The 12,805-nt window shown below is 42.2% G+C and overlaps 1 protein-coding gene across 2 annotated transcripts in view; it reads left to right on the forward strand.

The window, feature by feature from the left end:
• Positions 1-740: 740 nt before the first annotated feature.
• LOC135702508 (uncharacterized) overlaps positions 741-12,805 on the forward strand; it is a 71,588-nt gene continuing 59,523 nt past the window's right edge. For both annotated transcript variants that reach the window (XM_065223578.1, XM_065223580.1), the window contains exon 1: positions 741-979. In XM_065223578.1, the coding sequence (XP_065079650.1) occupies positions 931-979 (49 nt within the window). In that variant the 5' untranslated portion in view covers positions 741-930. The remainder of the gene's footprint in view (positions 980-12,805) is intronic.

Below are 12,805 nucleotides of genomic sequence, written 5' to 3' on the forward strand. Positions count from 1 at the left end.
GTTTGGACTATCGTTCGATCGTTGGTTTGTTCGCTCGCGCGAAAGACGATAGAATCGATTGAAGGAAGCACTTCACCAACGACAACAACGACGACGCCACAGAAGAAGAAACACCGCCGCGCGAAAGAAAGCACCAGAAAGGCACGGCGACGTCGGTGGAGAGAGAACTGAAGGCGAAAGAAAGAAGATCTCCGGTGCAAGATTTATGCTCGCTCGGTGGCATGCAGGGTGGGTGGCACACAGGGAAGGCTCTCGGCCGTGGCTATGCGGGTATATTGGCTGTGTGTGTATGTGTGGATGAGCTGCATTCCCACCGCCTGGGAGCAAGCGAGACGGGATGATCGCTGGAGAAGGCTCGGAGGTTCCCGTAGGATCGTTTTGTTCGTTTCGCGCACCGATCCGGGCACTTGGCCAGGTCCAGAGGAAGAGCTGATCGTCACTGGCGGCCCGGGTCGTCGATCAGTTGTGCAAGATCGCTCGAAGAAATATGTTGGATTTGGTTTAGCTGCCGAGTGGGTTCAATATTCTTTCTTTTTTTTTTGCCTGTACAAAAGAGATTGTGTGTTGAATTTGAGAAGTTTGAGCAGAAACTGTGTGAAATTGGTGAATTTGCGCGAACGTGGAATTCAGTGATTTAAGGAAAAGTTCCTGAAGCGTCCCCCAAGGGGGGCTGTTCGGTTGAACTTTTTTCAAATCATTTGGCATATTTTTTTGAATTTTGTGTTATTTTTTTTTTTTGGTTAGAAAAGGAAAAGTTTCGAAGTGTGATAGCTTTGGGAATTCGATCCTGACCGAGGAATAAAAGTGTGTATTCAGTGTCAGCGGGAAGAGAATCGCGAAGCAGAACCGTCAAGTTTCCATCTGAGGAGAAATTCAAGTCACTTGCGACCAACAGCGACCAAAAGAGGCGTCCGGACGGAAAGCAGTGAGATGAAGTCGATAATTTTATGTGTCTCGTTTGTGCTGGCGTGCGTTGCAGGTACGTGTGTGCTTCTTTCTTGTAATGTTTGAACGAGCTGTTTATAGGTAGTATCTTCTGATGCATATGGTTTCAAGGGAATCATCGGATCCTAAGCTAATATTTGAACTGTTTTCGTCTTTCGGGGAAGGTGCCAGGTGGTGAGGCAACAAGACAAGTGTGTGGGGAAGGTGTTCTTTTCGTCGACTGACGACACCCACGATGATGACGCTTGTGGTTGCACGCTCGAGGGATGGAACTTTGAGGTGGTGTTTTTTTTTTGTTTTGCTCGAGGCTCCTTTACGTTTGAAGGTACATATTAGATGGTATCGTTAGCCGGGGTGATGTTTGCTGAAAATATTATCGCACCACAGTGAGATGAAGCTGTTCCTCGTGTGGATTGTGGTTGAGCATGGGGAATTATCCTTTGGAATAGCTTGGCTGGATATTTCGTAGGAGACGTGAGAAAATAAACGAATTCTGGTTGAGAATTGCCGGTTTTGTAATTACCTTGTAAGCTAGGTTTAATGGGATTTGCTAGGAAAATGTAGGAATTATCGTTGCAGACACATTTTTAGACCAGTGTGGACGTCATCGATCAATTGGTAAAGCGACGAACCTCTGTTATGCAGAAAATGAGAAGTCATGTGGTAACATTTGCCATACTGTTGCATATCCACTATGGGGCATTTTCATACAACCAGGCGGTCAAAAATATTTCTATAATTTTTTCACAATTTCTGCTATTATTCTTGCTTTGTTTCATCAATATAAGGTGTGCGTTATCACTTTTCAACATTTTCACTACCAACTTTTGAAAAGGGCCTAACTTTTGATTAATTAAAATTTAATTTTAACGATTTTATAACGGTTACAGTTTCAAGCTTGTTTTCAGAGAATAAAATCTATTGAACAAAGACAACCTACCATGGTTTTATTGGGGGGAACACCGTAAAAAATAAAAAAAAACCTTTTTTTTTGGAAATATGTTTATTTTTTTCAACAAATCTTCTGTAAAAAAATACAAAAAGCCATGATACAATAATCAAAATCAAATATGTTTCAACAAATTTCTTTTCATTCCTCTGTTACAATATCATCATTAACAAATTCTTCTTCAATTTCATCGACTGCTTTCATAAGTTCCTCCAAGGCATTGAAGTTATTAGTATCGACTACTGAATCACTTACAGAATTTTCAAATATCATGAAACTTTTCACGATGTCGGGATAATCCAGGGGTACTTTTTTCTGTCGTCTTTTTGCCATTCAAATGGAACTGATCAGTGGGTCCGATTCATTAATGGCACGAATAAAGACATCATGTAAATTTTCTACTCTTGATCGTTTTCTTGCATTATGGGTTCGATATTTTTTCAATTGTTTATGTTGACTTTCTGCTGCCTTTTCCGCTAATGAACCAAGTGGTGCTGGTGAATGTATGATTATTTCTCCGGCATGAGCGAGAACTTTATGCACGGTTGCAGGAATTTTGTACCAATCATACAATTTAAGATAGAGCCTATATGTTTCCTTGCAATATGCATCAAATTTTTCCGGGTTTATTGGCTCTTGGCAGTTAATAGCAATTAATATATTCCGGAATCTGAAAATTAACTCTTTATCAATGTTCAGCACGGAGCTTAAAAGCTTGGGATTTCCAAATGCTCTTCGACAAACGTTTCCTGTAGTACTGGTACCTGCTCCACCCGATCGTGGTTGATCTACTCTTACTCCAAATTTTTCGTAAAGCTGTGTCGTCACATGTTTTTTTCTTTGTTCATATAGTTCTTTGAACAGTTTCGTTACCTTCCATTTTTTTAAATCCATTCTGTATGCAATATGCAGAAGGCATTCGAAAAATCTTATCCAAGCATCAAGTGGAGATATGCCGTAATGCAAGGCTTCTTCGTTTGATATAAATCCTTCCTCGAATTTCTCTGCATCATTCATTACATTTGGTGTTGCCCCACATATTGGACAATTCTGCATCGACGAATTTCCAGTGATATAAGTTAAGACTTTTCCGTCTATCATACTGAGGACAAAATCAAAATCAACAAGTATAAACTTGTCGTTTGAGAGTTCAATTTTCACTGGCGTTAGTTCACTCATTTCTTTTTCTACATCCTGTTTTGTAGCCAGAATAACTTCTTTACTATCTTTAATGAATTCAAGGATGAATGGCCTACAAAATCGAATACTTTGAGGCATGGGATTAAACCACATAATTTCCTTTCGATCATTGTACATGAACAACTGAATTGGTGTTAAAGTGGACGAAAATACATCTGAATCGTCCTGATATCCTTCTGGTTGCACTTGATGATATTGCGAATATCCAGTTGATCCGTCCATACCCCAGCTACATAGATGAACCAGTTCCGTAGAAACTAGATCGTTGCTATCCATATACTCGTTGAGCTCTGCATCAATTATTTGGACGATTCGTTTCACTGTAATTTTCCATCAGCGCCTGGAGTTTCACTCTTATTTTCAATGCACTTTCTTCGATCAATTCACTAGGAGGGGCGCATATTTTTTTCACTGCTCCGATCACATAGTAAGGTGGAAATCTTGAAGGTGATTCACTATGTATTACTTCGTATTGAAATCTACTCAATCCAGCCTCGATAAGTACACTAAAAGCCTCTTCTGGTGACATCATTCCTCGTTGATCAGTTAGTTGAGCCAGCATGGTTTTAGAGCTTTTTTGGTTTTTTTTTAAATATGCCCAATAACTTTAACTAAATTAAAATCCTTTCGATTATAAGCGGTCCGTCTTGCATATAACAAAGCTTTCTCGATGGTATCGAATTTTGGATCAACTGCTTCTTTATCAATGACGCGACGTTTTCCTCTTTCACTCAAATTTAAGAAAGGTTTTGAAGGTCGTCCACGTTTTGTTCCCGAGGACGAGGTTGAGGCAACACATTGCTCCTGTTCGATGAATTCCTCGATGCCAAATTCTCCGTCAAGCCAATTCCGAAAATACGACTCAAATCGCTCTTTCGTGCGATTAGCTTCATGCCATTTGTTGATGTATTTAGTAGCGATTTTATGGATCTTTTCATCGAGACGTTTACGTTTTTCCACCGAGATGTTATAATTTTCACAAATGAATTCAATGGCTCTGTGAACATTGTCACTATGGCTTAATTTTGCGTCTAATAGATTAATAATGGTTCTATTATCCATGCTCACACTTGGTCTCAACCGTAAATTTGAATTAAAGGGTGTCCACGATGAAATTGCCACGCTATGAAATTGCTCTAACTTTTTAACCGTTGGGTAGAATTTAATGAAAATTTTTGTGGATTTAGTTCATAGTGCATTATTTACATCCTGCAAGTTTTAAAGTCCTGTGATCAAAACTCGCGGAAATGGAGTCGAAAGAACAGCTCGTGCGTGATAAAATCTTGCGAATTCATCACGAGAACAAGGATCTCTCGCATCGTTCCATCGCTAAAACGTTGGGAATCGCGAATTCCACGGTGTCGCGAGTGATTAAGCGGTTCGAGGAACGGTTGACCACCGATCGGAAGCCCAGAAGTGAAGGAAAAAGTATTCCGTACAACACCAAAAATCACAACCGCGTAGTTGGGGCCTTCAACCGAAATCCGAACGCCTCCGTTAGGGATGTGGCTAAGAAGCTGCACCTAAGCCGAAGTTTTGTCCAGAAGGCCAAAACTAAGGCTGGGCTTCGAACGTTCAAGGTACAAAAGGCCCCTAATCGCGACGAGAAGCAGAACAAGTCCGCCAAAACCCGTGCCAGGAAGTTGTACCTCAACATGCTGACGAAAGTTGAATGCTGCATCATGGACGACGAAACATATGTGAAGGCCGACTTCAAACAGATCCCCGGCAACCTGTTTTTCACGGCCAAGGATAAGTTCAGCGTTCCGGAGCATGTCCGCACTCAGAAGATGTCCAAATTTGCGAAGAAATTCCTGGTTTGGCAAGCCATCTGCACGTGCGGGAAGCGGAGTGCACCTTTCGTGACCCAGGACACGATGAACGGACAGGTGTACATAAAAGAGTGCCTCCAGAAGCGGCTGCTTCCTCTCCTGAAGGCCCACAACGTCCCAACAATCTTCTGGCCGGATTTGGCCTCATGCCACTACTCCAAGGACGTGCTGAAGTGGTATGCGGACAATAAGATCAATTTCGTGCCGAAAATGTTCAACCCTCCCAACACTCCGGAGCTCCGCCCCATCGAGAAGTACTGGGCGATTATGAAGCAGCACCTTCTTAAACGACCTAAGGTAGTGAAGACAGTCGAGGAACTGAAGAAAGTATGGGTTTACATGCAAAAAACGGTTGATTCACAGGTTGTGCAGAATCTTATGGCCGGGGTTAAGGCCAAGGTGCGGGCATTTGCGTATGGACTGTAAATAAAATACGAGTAAAATGGTAAAATGAAGTTTAATAGTTATTTCTCAATCCCTGAAAATTTGATGGCAATCGGATGAAAACTCGAATTTTGCGAATCAATTTTGTGTGTGGCAATTTCATCGTGGACACCCTTTACACTGTAGTAGTTTAAATAAAAGCTACACAAAATACACTATGGCTTCAAATTGACACTACAGCAGGTTAAGTACAGACTCAGGTATAAATTAAACTCATCCGCGCATATGCGTAGGTACATACTTACGCATATGCTTCTATAATCGTCATAGCCCAGGTACTTACTTTAGAATAAAGCATAAACGAATGTAGTTTTACGTTCATCCAACAGTGAACTTTATGATAATGATGACTTCTATTTGTACAAAAGCTTAAGCCCTTTTTAAAAGTTGGTCATGAAATATTAGAAAATGTTCTTTAACAATATATTTCGACTATACCAACCGAATATAACTCCAAAAGTTGCAAAATAATTGTTGAAAAAGTTTGTTTCCAAGCCGGCTCTTGTACAATTTGAAATCTCCCATAATAACCGAAAATTTTCAAATCGCTTATATTTCCAATGAGGCAGGTTGGGGCAGGCAAACTCTTCAGTACTTGTTAGAGTACACTCAAAACTTCATTCAAAGCTGAGAATTAGCCTGGGAATGTACGAGACTCGAAAGTTTGTGATCAATAAAGTTAAATTTTCATTAATTTTCAATTTTTTTTTTCTATTTAAATTTTTAATTTTTTTTGTCTCCATCAAATTTCCAAATGGATTTTATTTTCGGAAAGCTTATTAAATTACCTTTCCAACGATGTATAATAATGTGGTAGTTATATGATAAATAGTGGATGAAATTTTATTTGAGTGGTAGTGTATTTTTGCTGCAAAATTTGTACTTTTCTTACTCTTTTTTGACTTCGACCACACCAATTAAGACTAATGACTGACAAGAATATCCGAGGAAAAACGCAGGAGAAAATGTGAAAATTTCCCTCCCGAAGATACTCGGCAAGATCGAGAGCCAAATCTGGCCACCCCTAGGATAAGCTTTTTTTCTTCTTTATTGTTCATTAGGTATAACAACATTGTTGATGTATCACAACTCTCGCAGAAGATATTGCTCTGATCCTTCGTTGTACGCTTCGAGATTGGATACACACGACAGTTTCAAATGATATGTTCAAAAATAAGAAGTGTGTTCTGGAATAAAGCCTCCAGTGGGACAGCATGTGGGCTAGAAAGTGAGCAGCATTGGAAAAATTTTCACGATATTTCACTAAGTTCATCATGGGAAAAGTTCGTCCTTGTGCGTTTTGGTGAACTTTGCCAATAGTGAATATGAAGATTCATCAAACTATAGATGCCTGATGCTCATCGTTCCACAATTAAATCCGATCTTCGTAGGATGCATGGTACTCTTATTTTCATACGAATAACATCATAGTTTAGGTGTTCTGCCATCCCTGTTGTATAGTTTGTTGGGATCCATTTGCTTGATATTGATAAAATTGTTGGTGTGGCCGTTCGAATTTATCATCGAAGGCAACCATCGGGCATTTTTCACAATGATTTCATCCTCAATCGAAAACGAATCGTCGAGGAAACCCGTTTCAACCGTCTTGACTGCCGCATCGAAAAGACGTTCTGGACCGGCCATGGTATACATAGATGAACTCGACTGAAGTGAGGCCCCGATAAAAGCTGTTCTAGATGAGCTAAGTAAAAAAGTCGACAATTTCTCTGCTAAGCCACAACGCAACCCGTCACTGAGTGCTACACCAGTTTGGCCCAAACCTGATATTGACGTGCCAACCGTAAATGGAACGAAAACAATTGACTTGAGTGGTCTTTCCGTTCCCTCTATTGCTCCTAGTGCACCTCCGGAGAAATTCTGGATATATCTTTCTCGCCTGAACCCGCTCATCACCGATAACGACGTGCAGAGTATTGTGTCACGCTGCTTGAGCTTAACTGAACCTGTCGATGTGGTGCGTTTGGTTCCCAGAGGAAAAGTCGTATCCAGTATGACATTTGTGTCATTCAAGATCGGTTTGGATCCTTGTTTGAAAGATGCTGCACTCGATCCGGATTCCTGGCCTGCCGGATTACAGTTTCGCGAGTTTATTGATTAGGCAAAAAACTAGCGTGCTACGTTTCTCCAGCTGTTGACACCATCGCCACAACTTCATCGGATCCGGGACACCCTAAAACAGGCACTAAGGAAGCTCCCGAGCCCCCCGACCCAGTCGCGCTTGCTGCTGACATCCGCCATCGTCATCGTCCCGGTCCTGCGGTCGGTGGTGGTATCGGGGGCTTCCGACCTGCAACTCCATGCGAGTATAATTGCGATTTCGAACTTTCGGTACCTGATTTCCCTTCAACTTCCAGTTCGCGTAGTGGCATCTTGAGTGGTCACCGGATTTACTACCAAAATGTGCGTGGGCTGCGGACTAAAATCGACCCGTTTTTCCTGGCTGTCTCGGAGGCTGAGTACGATTCGATTGTTCTGACAGAAACGTGGCTGGATGACCGGATTTACTCACCGCAGCTGTTTGGATCGCATTATTCCGTCTTAAGAACCGACCGCTCTCCCCTAAACAGCCATAAATTGCGTGGTGGTGGGGTTCTGATCGCCGTCACAACGAAACTGACCAACTATGTAAGTACCTCGCCCATTTCAAGTCTGCTAGAGCAAATCTGGATTGTTGTGGATCTGCCAAGAACCAAGCTCAGTGTAGGCGCAGTCTACCTACCAACCGACCGAAAAAACGACTGCACGATCATCCATGAGCACGTTAATTCGTTGGGCTCGATTTCGTCTCAATTGTGCCCCAATTCGCCCGCTCTCCTATTTGGCGACTACAACCAAGCTGGTTTACAGTGGCGTTTCTCTGACAGTGGCACACCATTCATTGATCCTCTGCTATCACATATGCCGGTTGCTTGCTGTGAACTTCTGGACGGATTTAACAGCACATTTTTCCCAACCGTAATGGACGTTTGTTAGATCTTGTTCTGGCAAATGACTCAGCATTACCAGACACTTCTATTTCTCTACCGGTCGAGCCACTGATCGATCTAGATGCCGACCATCCCGCTCTCGTCGTGTCACTAAGTTTATCCACTCCAATTGAATATATACCGTTTTCCGAGTGCTGCTTTCTGGACTTTCGCCGGGCCGATTACACTGCATTGAATAATGCGCTTGCGGAAATTGATTGGCACTGTATCGAAACGGCCGCTAGTGTCAATGATGCTGTGGATTGTTTCAGCTCTGCGCTGGAAGAAGTTATTTTCCGCACTGTCCCAGCAAGACGTCCCCCGCAGAAGCCTCCATGGTCGAACCCACGCCTACGGAAACTAAAACGTCAGCGCTCCGCCGCACTCCGAAGGTACTGCAGCTCTCGCTCACCGTTCTACAAGCAACAGTTTAATTTCGCAAGTCGTCGCTATCGAAACTACAACCACTTCCACTATAATCGGCACGTGAGACGCACGGAAGCGAACCTTCGGTCGAACCCGAAAGGTTTTTGGTCGTTTGTAAATTCAAAACGGAAAGAATCCGGGCTGCCTTGTTCCATGTTCCTCGGAGTTGATACGGCCTGCAGCGAAAGTGAAAAATGCAGCTTGTTTGCTCGTCAATTCAAACAAGTCTTCCACGATTTTTCCGCTTCACCGACACAGGTGTTGGTCGCAACCTCCGGGATGCCACGTGATGTTTTTAGTTTTGACATACCTCACATCACTGAAGACATGGTGATAGCCGCAACACGCAAAATGAAGAACTCATTCGCCGCTGGTCCTGACGGAATTCCCTCGTCAGTTTTAAAACGATGTGCAGTCAACCTCTGCCTTCCACTTGCGCGACTTTTTAATTTCTCGGCACAGCAAAGGAAGCCTTCCTATCTGTTTCCAATTCACAAAAAAGGAGACAAACGGAATGTCGCTAATTATCGTGGGATTTCCTCCATGTGCGCCTGCTCTAAACTTTTCGAGATTATTGTAAATGATGCTCTGTTTATGTGCTGTAAAAATTATATCGATACGGACCAACATGGTTTTTACCCCAAGCGATCGGTTTCCACGAACCTGGTGCAGTTTACCTCTGACTGTCTGCGAAGCTTGGATGCTGGATGGCAAGTTGATGCTGCATACATGGACTTAAAAGCCGCTTTTGACAGGGTGGATCATGAAATCCTGCTTGCTAAGTTGGAGATACTAGGTGTCTCGTCTACGGCTGTGAAATGGTTCAGATCGTGCTTAGTGAATCGCTCTGTACGAGTCAAGATTGGCGCGACGGATTCAAATGTTTTCTCAAACAACTCGGGAGTCCCGCAAGGCAGCAACCTGGGACCTCTGCTGTTTTCGATCTTTTTAAACGACATCGCTCTGTTGTTACCAGCTGGATGTCGTCTTTTCTACGCAGATGACGCCAAAATCTACAAAATTATCAAAAGCCTCTCGGACTGTTGGGATCTCCAGCGTATGCTATGTATTTTCGCTGACTGGTACTCGAGAAATTTGATGGGCCTGAGCATCGAAAAATGCAACGTCATCTCCTATCACCGTAAAAACGAACCAATTATGTTTGACTATGTGCTCTTTGGACGTTGCATTGCCCGTGTAGAACAAATAAAGGATCTCGGTGTTACTCTGGACTGCGGGCTCACCTTCAAAATCCATTAAATATAACGACATCATTTCCCGAGCCAATCGCCGACTGGGTTTTATTTTCAAAATTGCCGATGAGTTCCGGGACCCGTTATGCCTCAGATCACTTTACTGCTCACTTGTGCGGTCTATATTAGAATCAAGTGCAGTTGTATGGTGCCCTTTCCAAGCCCCTTGGATCGCTAGAATCGAATCTGTTCAACGAAAGTTTGTGAGGTATGCTCTTCGTTTCTTGACCTGGCGTGACTCATCGAACCTGCCACCGTACGAGGAGCGTTGCCGTCTTCTGGGCATCGAACCGCTAGTGGTGCGACGGACGGTCGCTCAAGCTATGTTTGCTGGAAAGCTTCTCACGGGTGACATCGACTGTCCAACGTTGCTGGCCCAGCTAAATATGTATGCTCCTGAGAGACCTCTTCGTCAACGCGAATTTCTGTTTTTGGAGCCACGAGGCAGAAATTATACGCAGAATGAGCCAATTCGTGCAATCAGCCGACAATTCAACTACTTTTATTGTGAATTTGACTTTATCGTATCAGCAAATGTGTTTCGTCACCGGTTACTTGACCGTTTTCGTTTCGTTGACCATAACTGTTTAGATTAAGTTTTATTCATTAAGGCATTAATTGTCAGTTGAATTATTAAATAAACAAATCAATAAATCAGCAAATCAGTTGAAAACACGATCCGCTGTGATTTTTGCTATGATTCGGAAGAGACGGACTTAGTTTTGCTAGGTTTGAAGAGATTCACGATTCAGACAATTCTTGCAGATTTTTTCGAATGATCCCCAACACCAGTGGGTATCCGTTTGTCGTTTACAACTTCTTGATTGAATACTTGTATCACCAGTTTTATGTATGACATTCTCTCACTAGTTTCGTTTGTTAGTAAACAAAGTATTGACCCGAGTAGTAAACCTTAGAAACGATTGACAAAATGTCAACACTCAACAGTGGTGCCGTTTTCTATTATATTGTTTGTGTCTTCCTTGTCAAAGTGTGCCTTAGTGTGCCGAACAATGGATCATGCTGTGTTTCGGCACAGTGTGCAGATTTGATTGCCCCTTGCAATATTCTTTATTTCTGAAATTTTGTTAATCAAATATCAATATACCCAGTTGACTCTTCGACAAATAGAAAGGGAAACTACCTTTTTTTCCAACGAGGAATCAAAGCATCTGAACATCAGATCCATGCAAAAGATTCCAAGTCCATTCGAAGCTAAAATAATGATAATTTAATTAGTGAAAAAGACGATTTGTGTTTGATGCTCAGATTGAATTCAAGCTGTTCAAATGAAAGAAAAGATTATAATTCGGAACTAAAAAATATAAAAAAAAATAGTATAACATATTTTCCCCTTATTAGAAAAATCTGAAAAATCTGTATATTTTTGAAAAATCTGTAATCTGTATATACAGATATCTGTATCAAAATTTTGACGAAAATCTGTATGATTACAGATAAATCTGTATATGTGGCATCACTGGTTGTATTTATGCTGCGATCTGACAGGAGCTGGCGTAAAACAAGGTCTCTGCGTACGAAAGGTACGCATCGGCAGGTGCGGATGTTAACTGGCGCAAGGTACAGTGAAGAGGTGTCGAATTGCACCGTTCCACATCCAAGTGTCACAATTCGAACCAGGCATGTTGAGGTATGTTTCACAGCATAAGATTCACACATGGAATGGATGTGTTTCACAATAAGTGTGACACATGAAGATGCCTTAAACTTTGGATTGTGTTTATGCTTTTTGTGTCACAAATGGAAGCAGGTTCTAATAGGCACACACGGTGCCTTTTATCTGTTATCTTCAACTGCATAGACAGAAGAGCAAATTGAAATGTTTTTAATTGGATCAAATTATGACAACCGGTGCAGAATTTCCTCTCCGTTCGTTTATGTTAGCATACGTGCATAAGCCAGAAGAGCTGTCGTTCAACAACTCCCGTTTGCCACTTTCTCCGCCCGTGGAAACTGAACGAGAAAAGAATCGTAGCTAAGAATAAATTTAATTTCCGATACATCATCTCCGCTGCCGAAGCAGAAGCAGCATGAAAACGGCAAGAACAATGCTCGGGAGTGAAATAAAAATGCACTGTCAGGTGTGAGATGCCCATTATTTAAACACCCGTACAGCGATATGATGATAGCAAAGCGAAAATTAAATTTCCATCCTTCCATTTGAAGGCATCCAGCGAAGCGAGAAATTCTATTGGATGGAAAAATTGTTCTCGGCTGTCTGTTTGGTTGTTTTCCCGTTCCCACGACGCAGTTGTCATTTTCCGGTACACAAGTCTTGTTTTGAACGGTTTTTTTTTCGTACCGTGTAACTTACTACACCGTCAAAGACAAAAGACGGCACCCAAGTGGTTGAGTAACAATCTCCTCAAGCGAGCGGAAATGGAATTTACTGTCCTCGTTGACGATCACACACAGATAATGGGGGGGGGGGGGAAGCAGAGCGACGATAATGCTGACAGAGCAGGATTATTGAATTCATTTGTGTCGCGAGATTTTCAATTTTAAATAGAAATGAGACGTTGATAGACATTTTCCCTGGAGTTGGCTGTTTATAGGAAAATGTAATTAAACTGCCGGAGATTTTTAATACAAAATAAGCAAGGTGGGGCTTCTAACGATGACAACGCAAGTAATTACCTACCGTGATCGAAAACCGCGTTGAGAAGGATTTTGACCCAGGTGAGAGATGCGAAAGCGATTAAGCGTGTTGTGGGGCTTATCTACCTACACTTCCTTTTACTAGTCTCA

The sequence above is a fragment of the Ochlerotatus camptorhynchus genome, unplaced genomic scaffold, assembly GCF_037179485.1.
Source record: "Ochlerotatus camptorhynchus isolate MF236.1 unplaced genomic scaffold, CSIRO-AGI_Acam_v1.1 ptg000193l, whole genome shotgun sequence".
NCBI lineage: Eukaryota > Metazoa > Arthropoda > Insecta > Diptera > Culicidae > Ochlerotatus > Ochlerotatus camptorhynchus.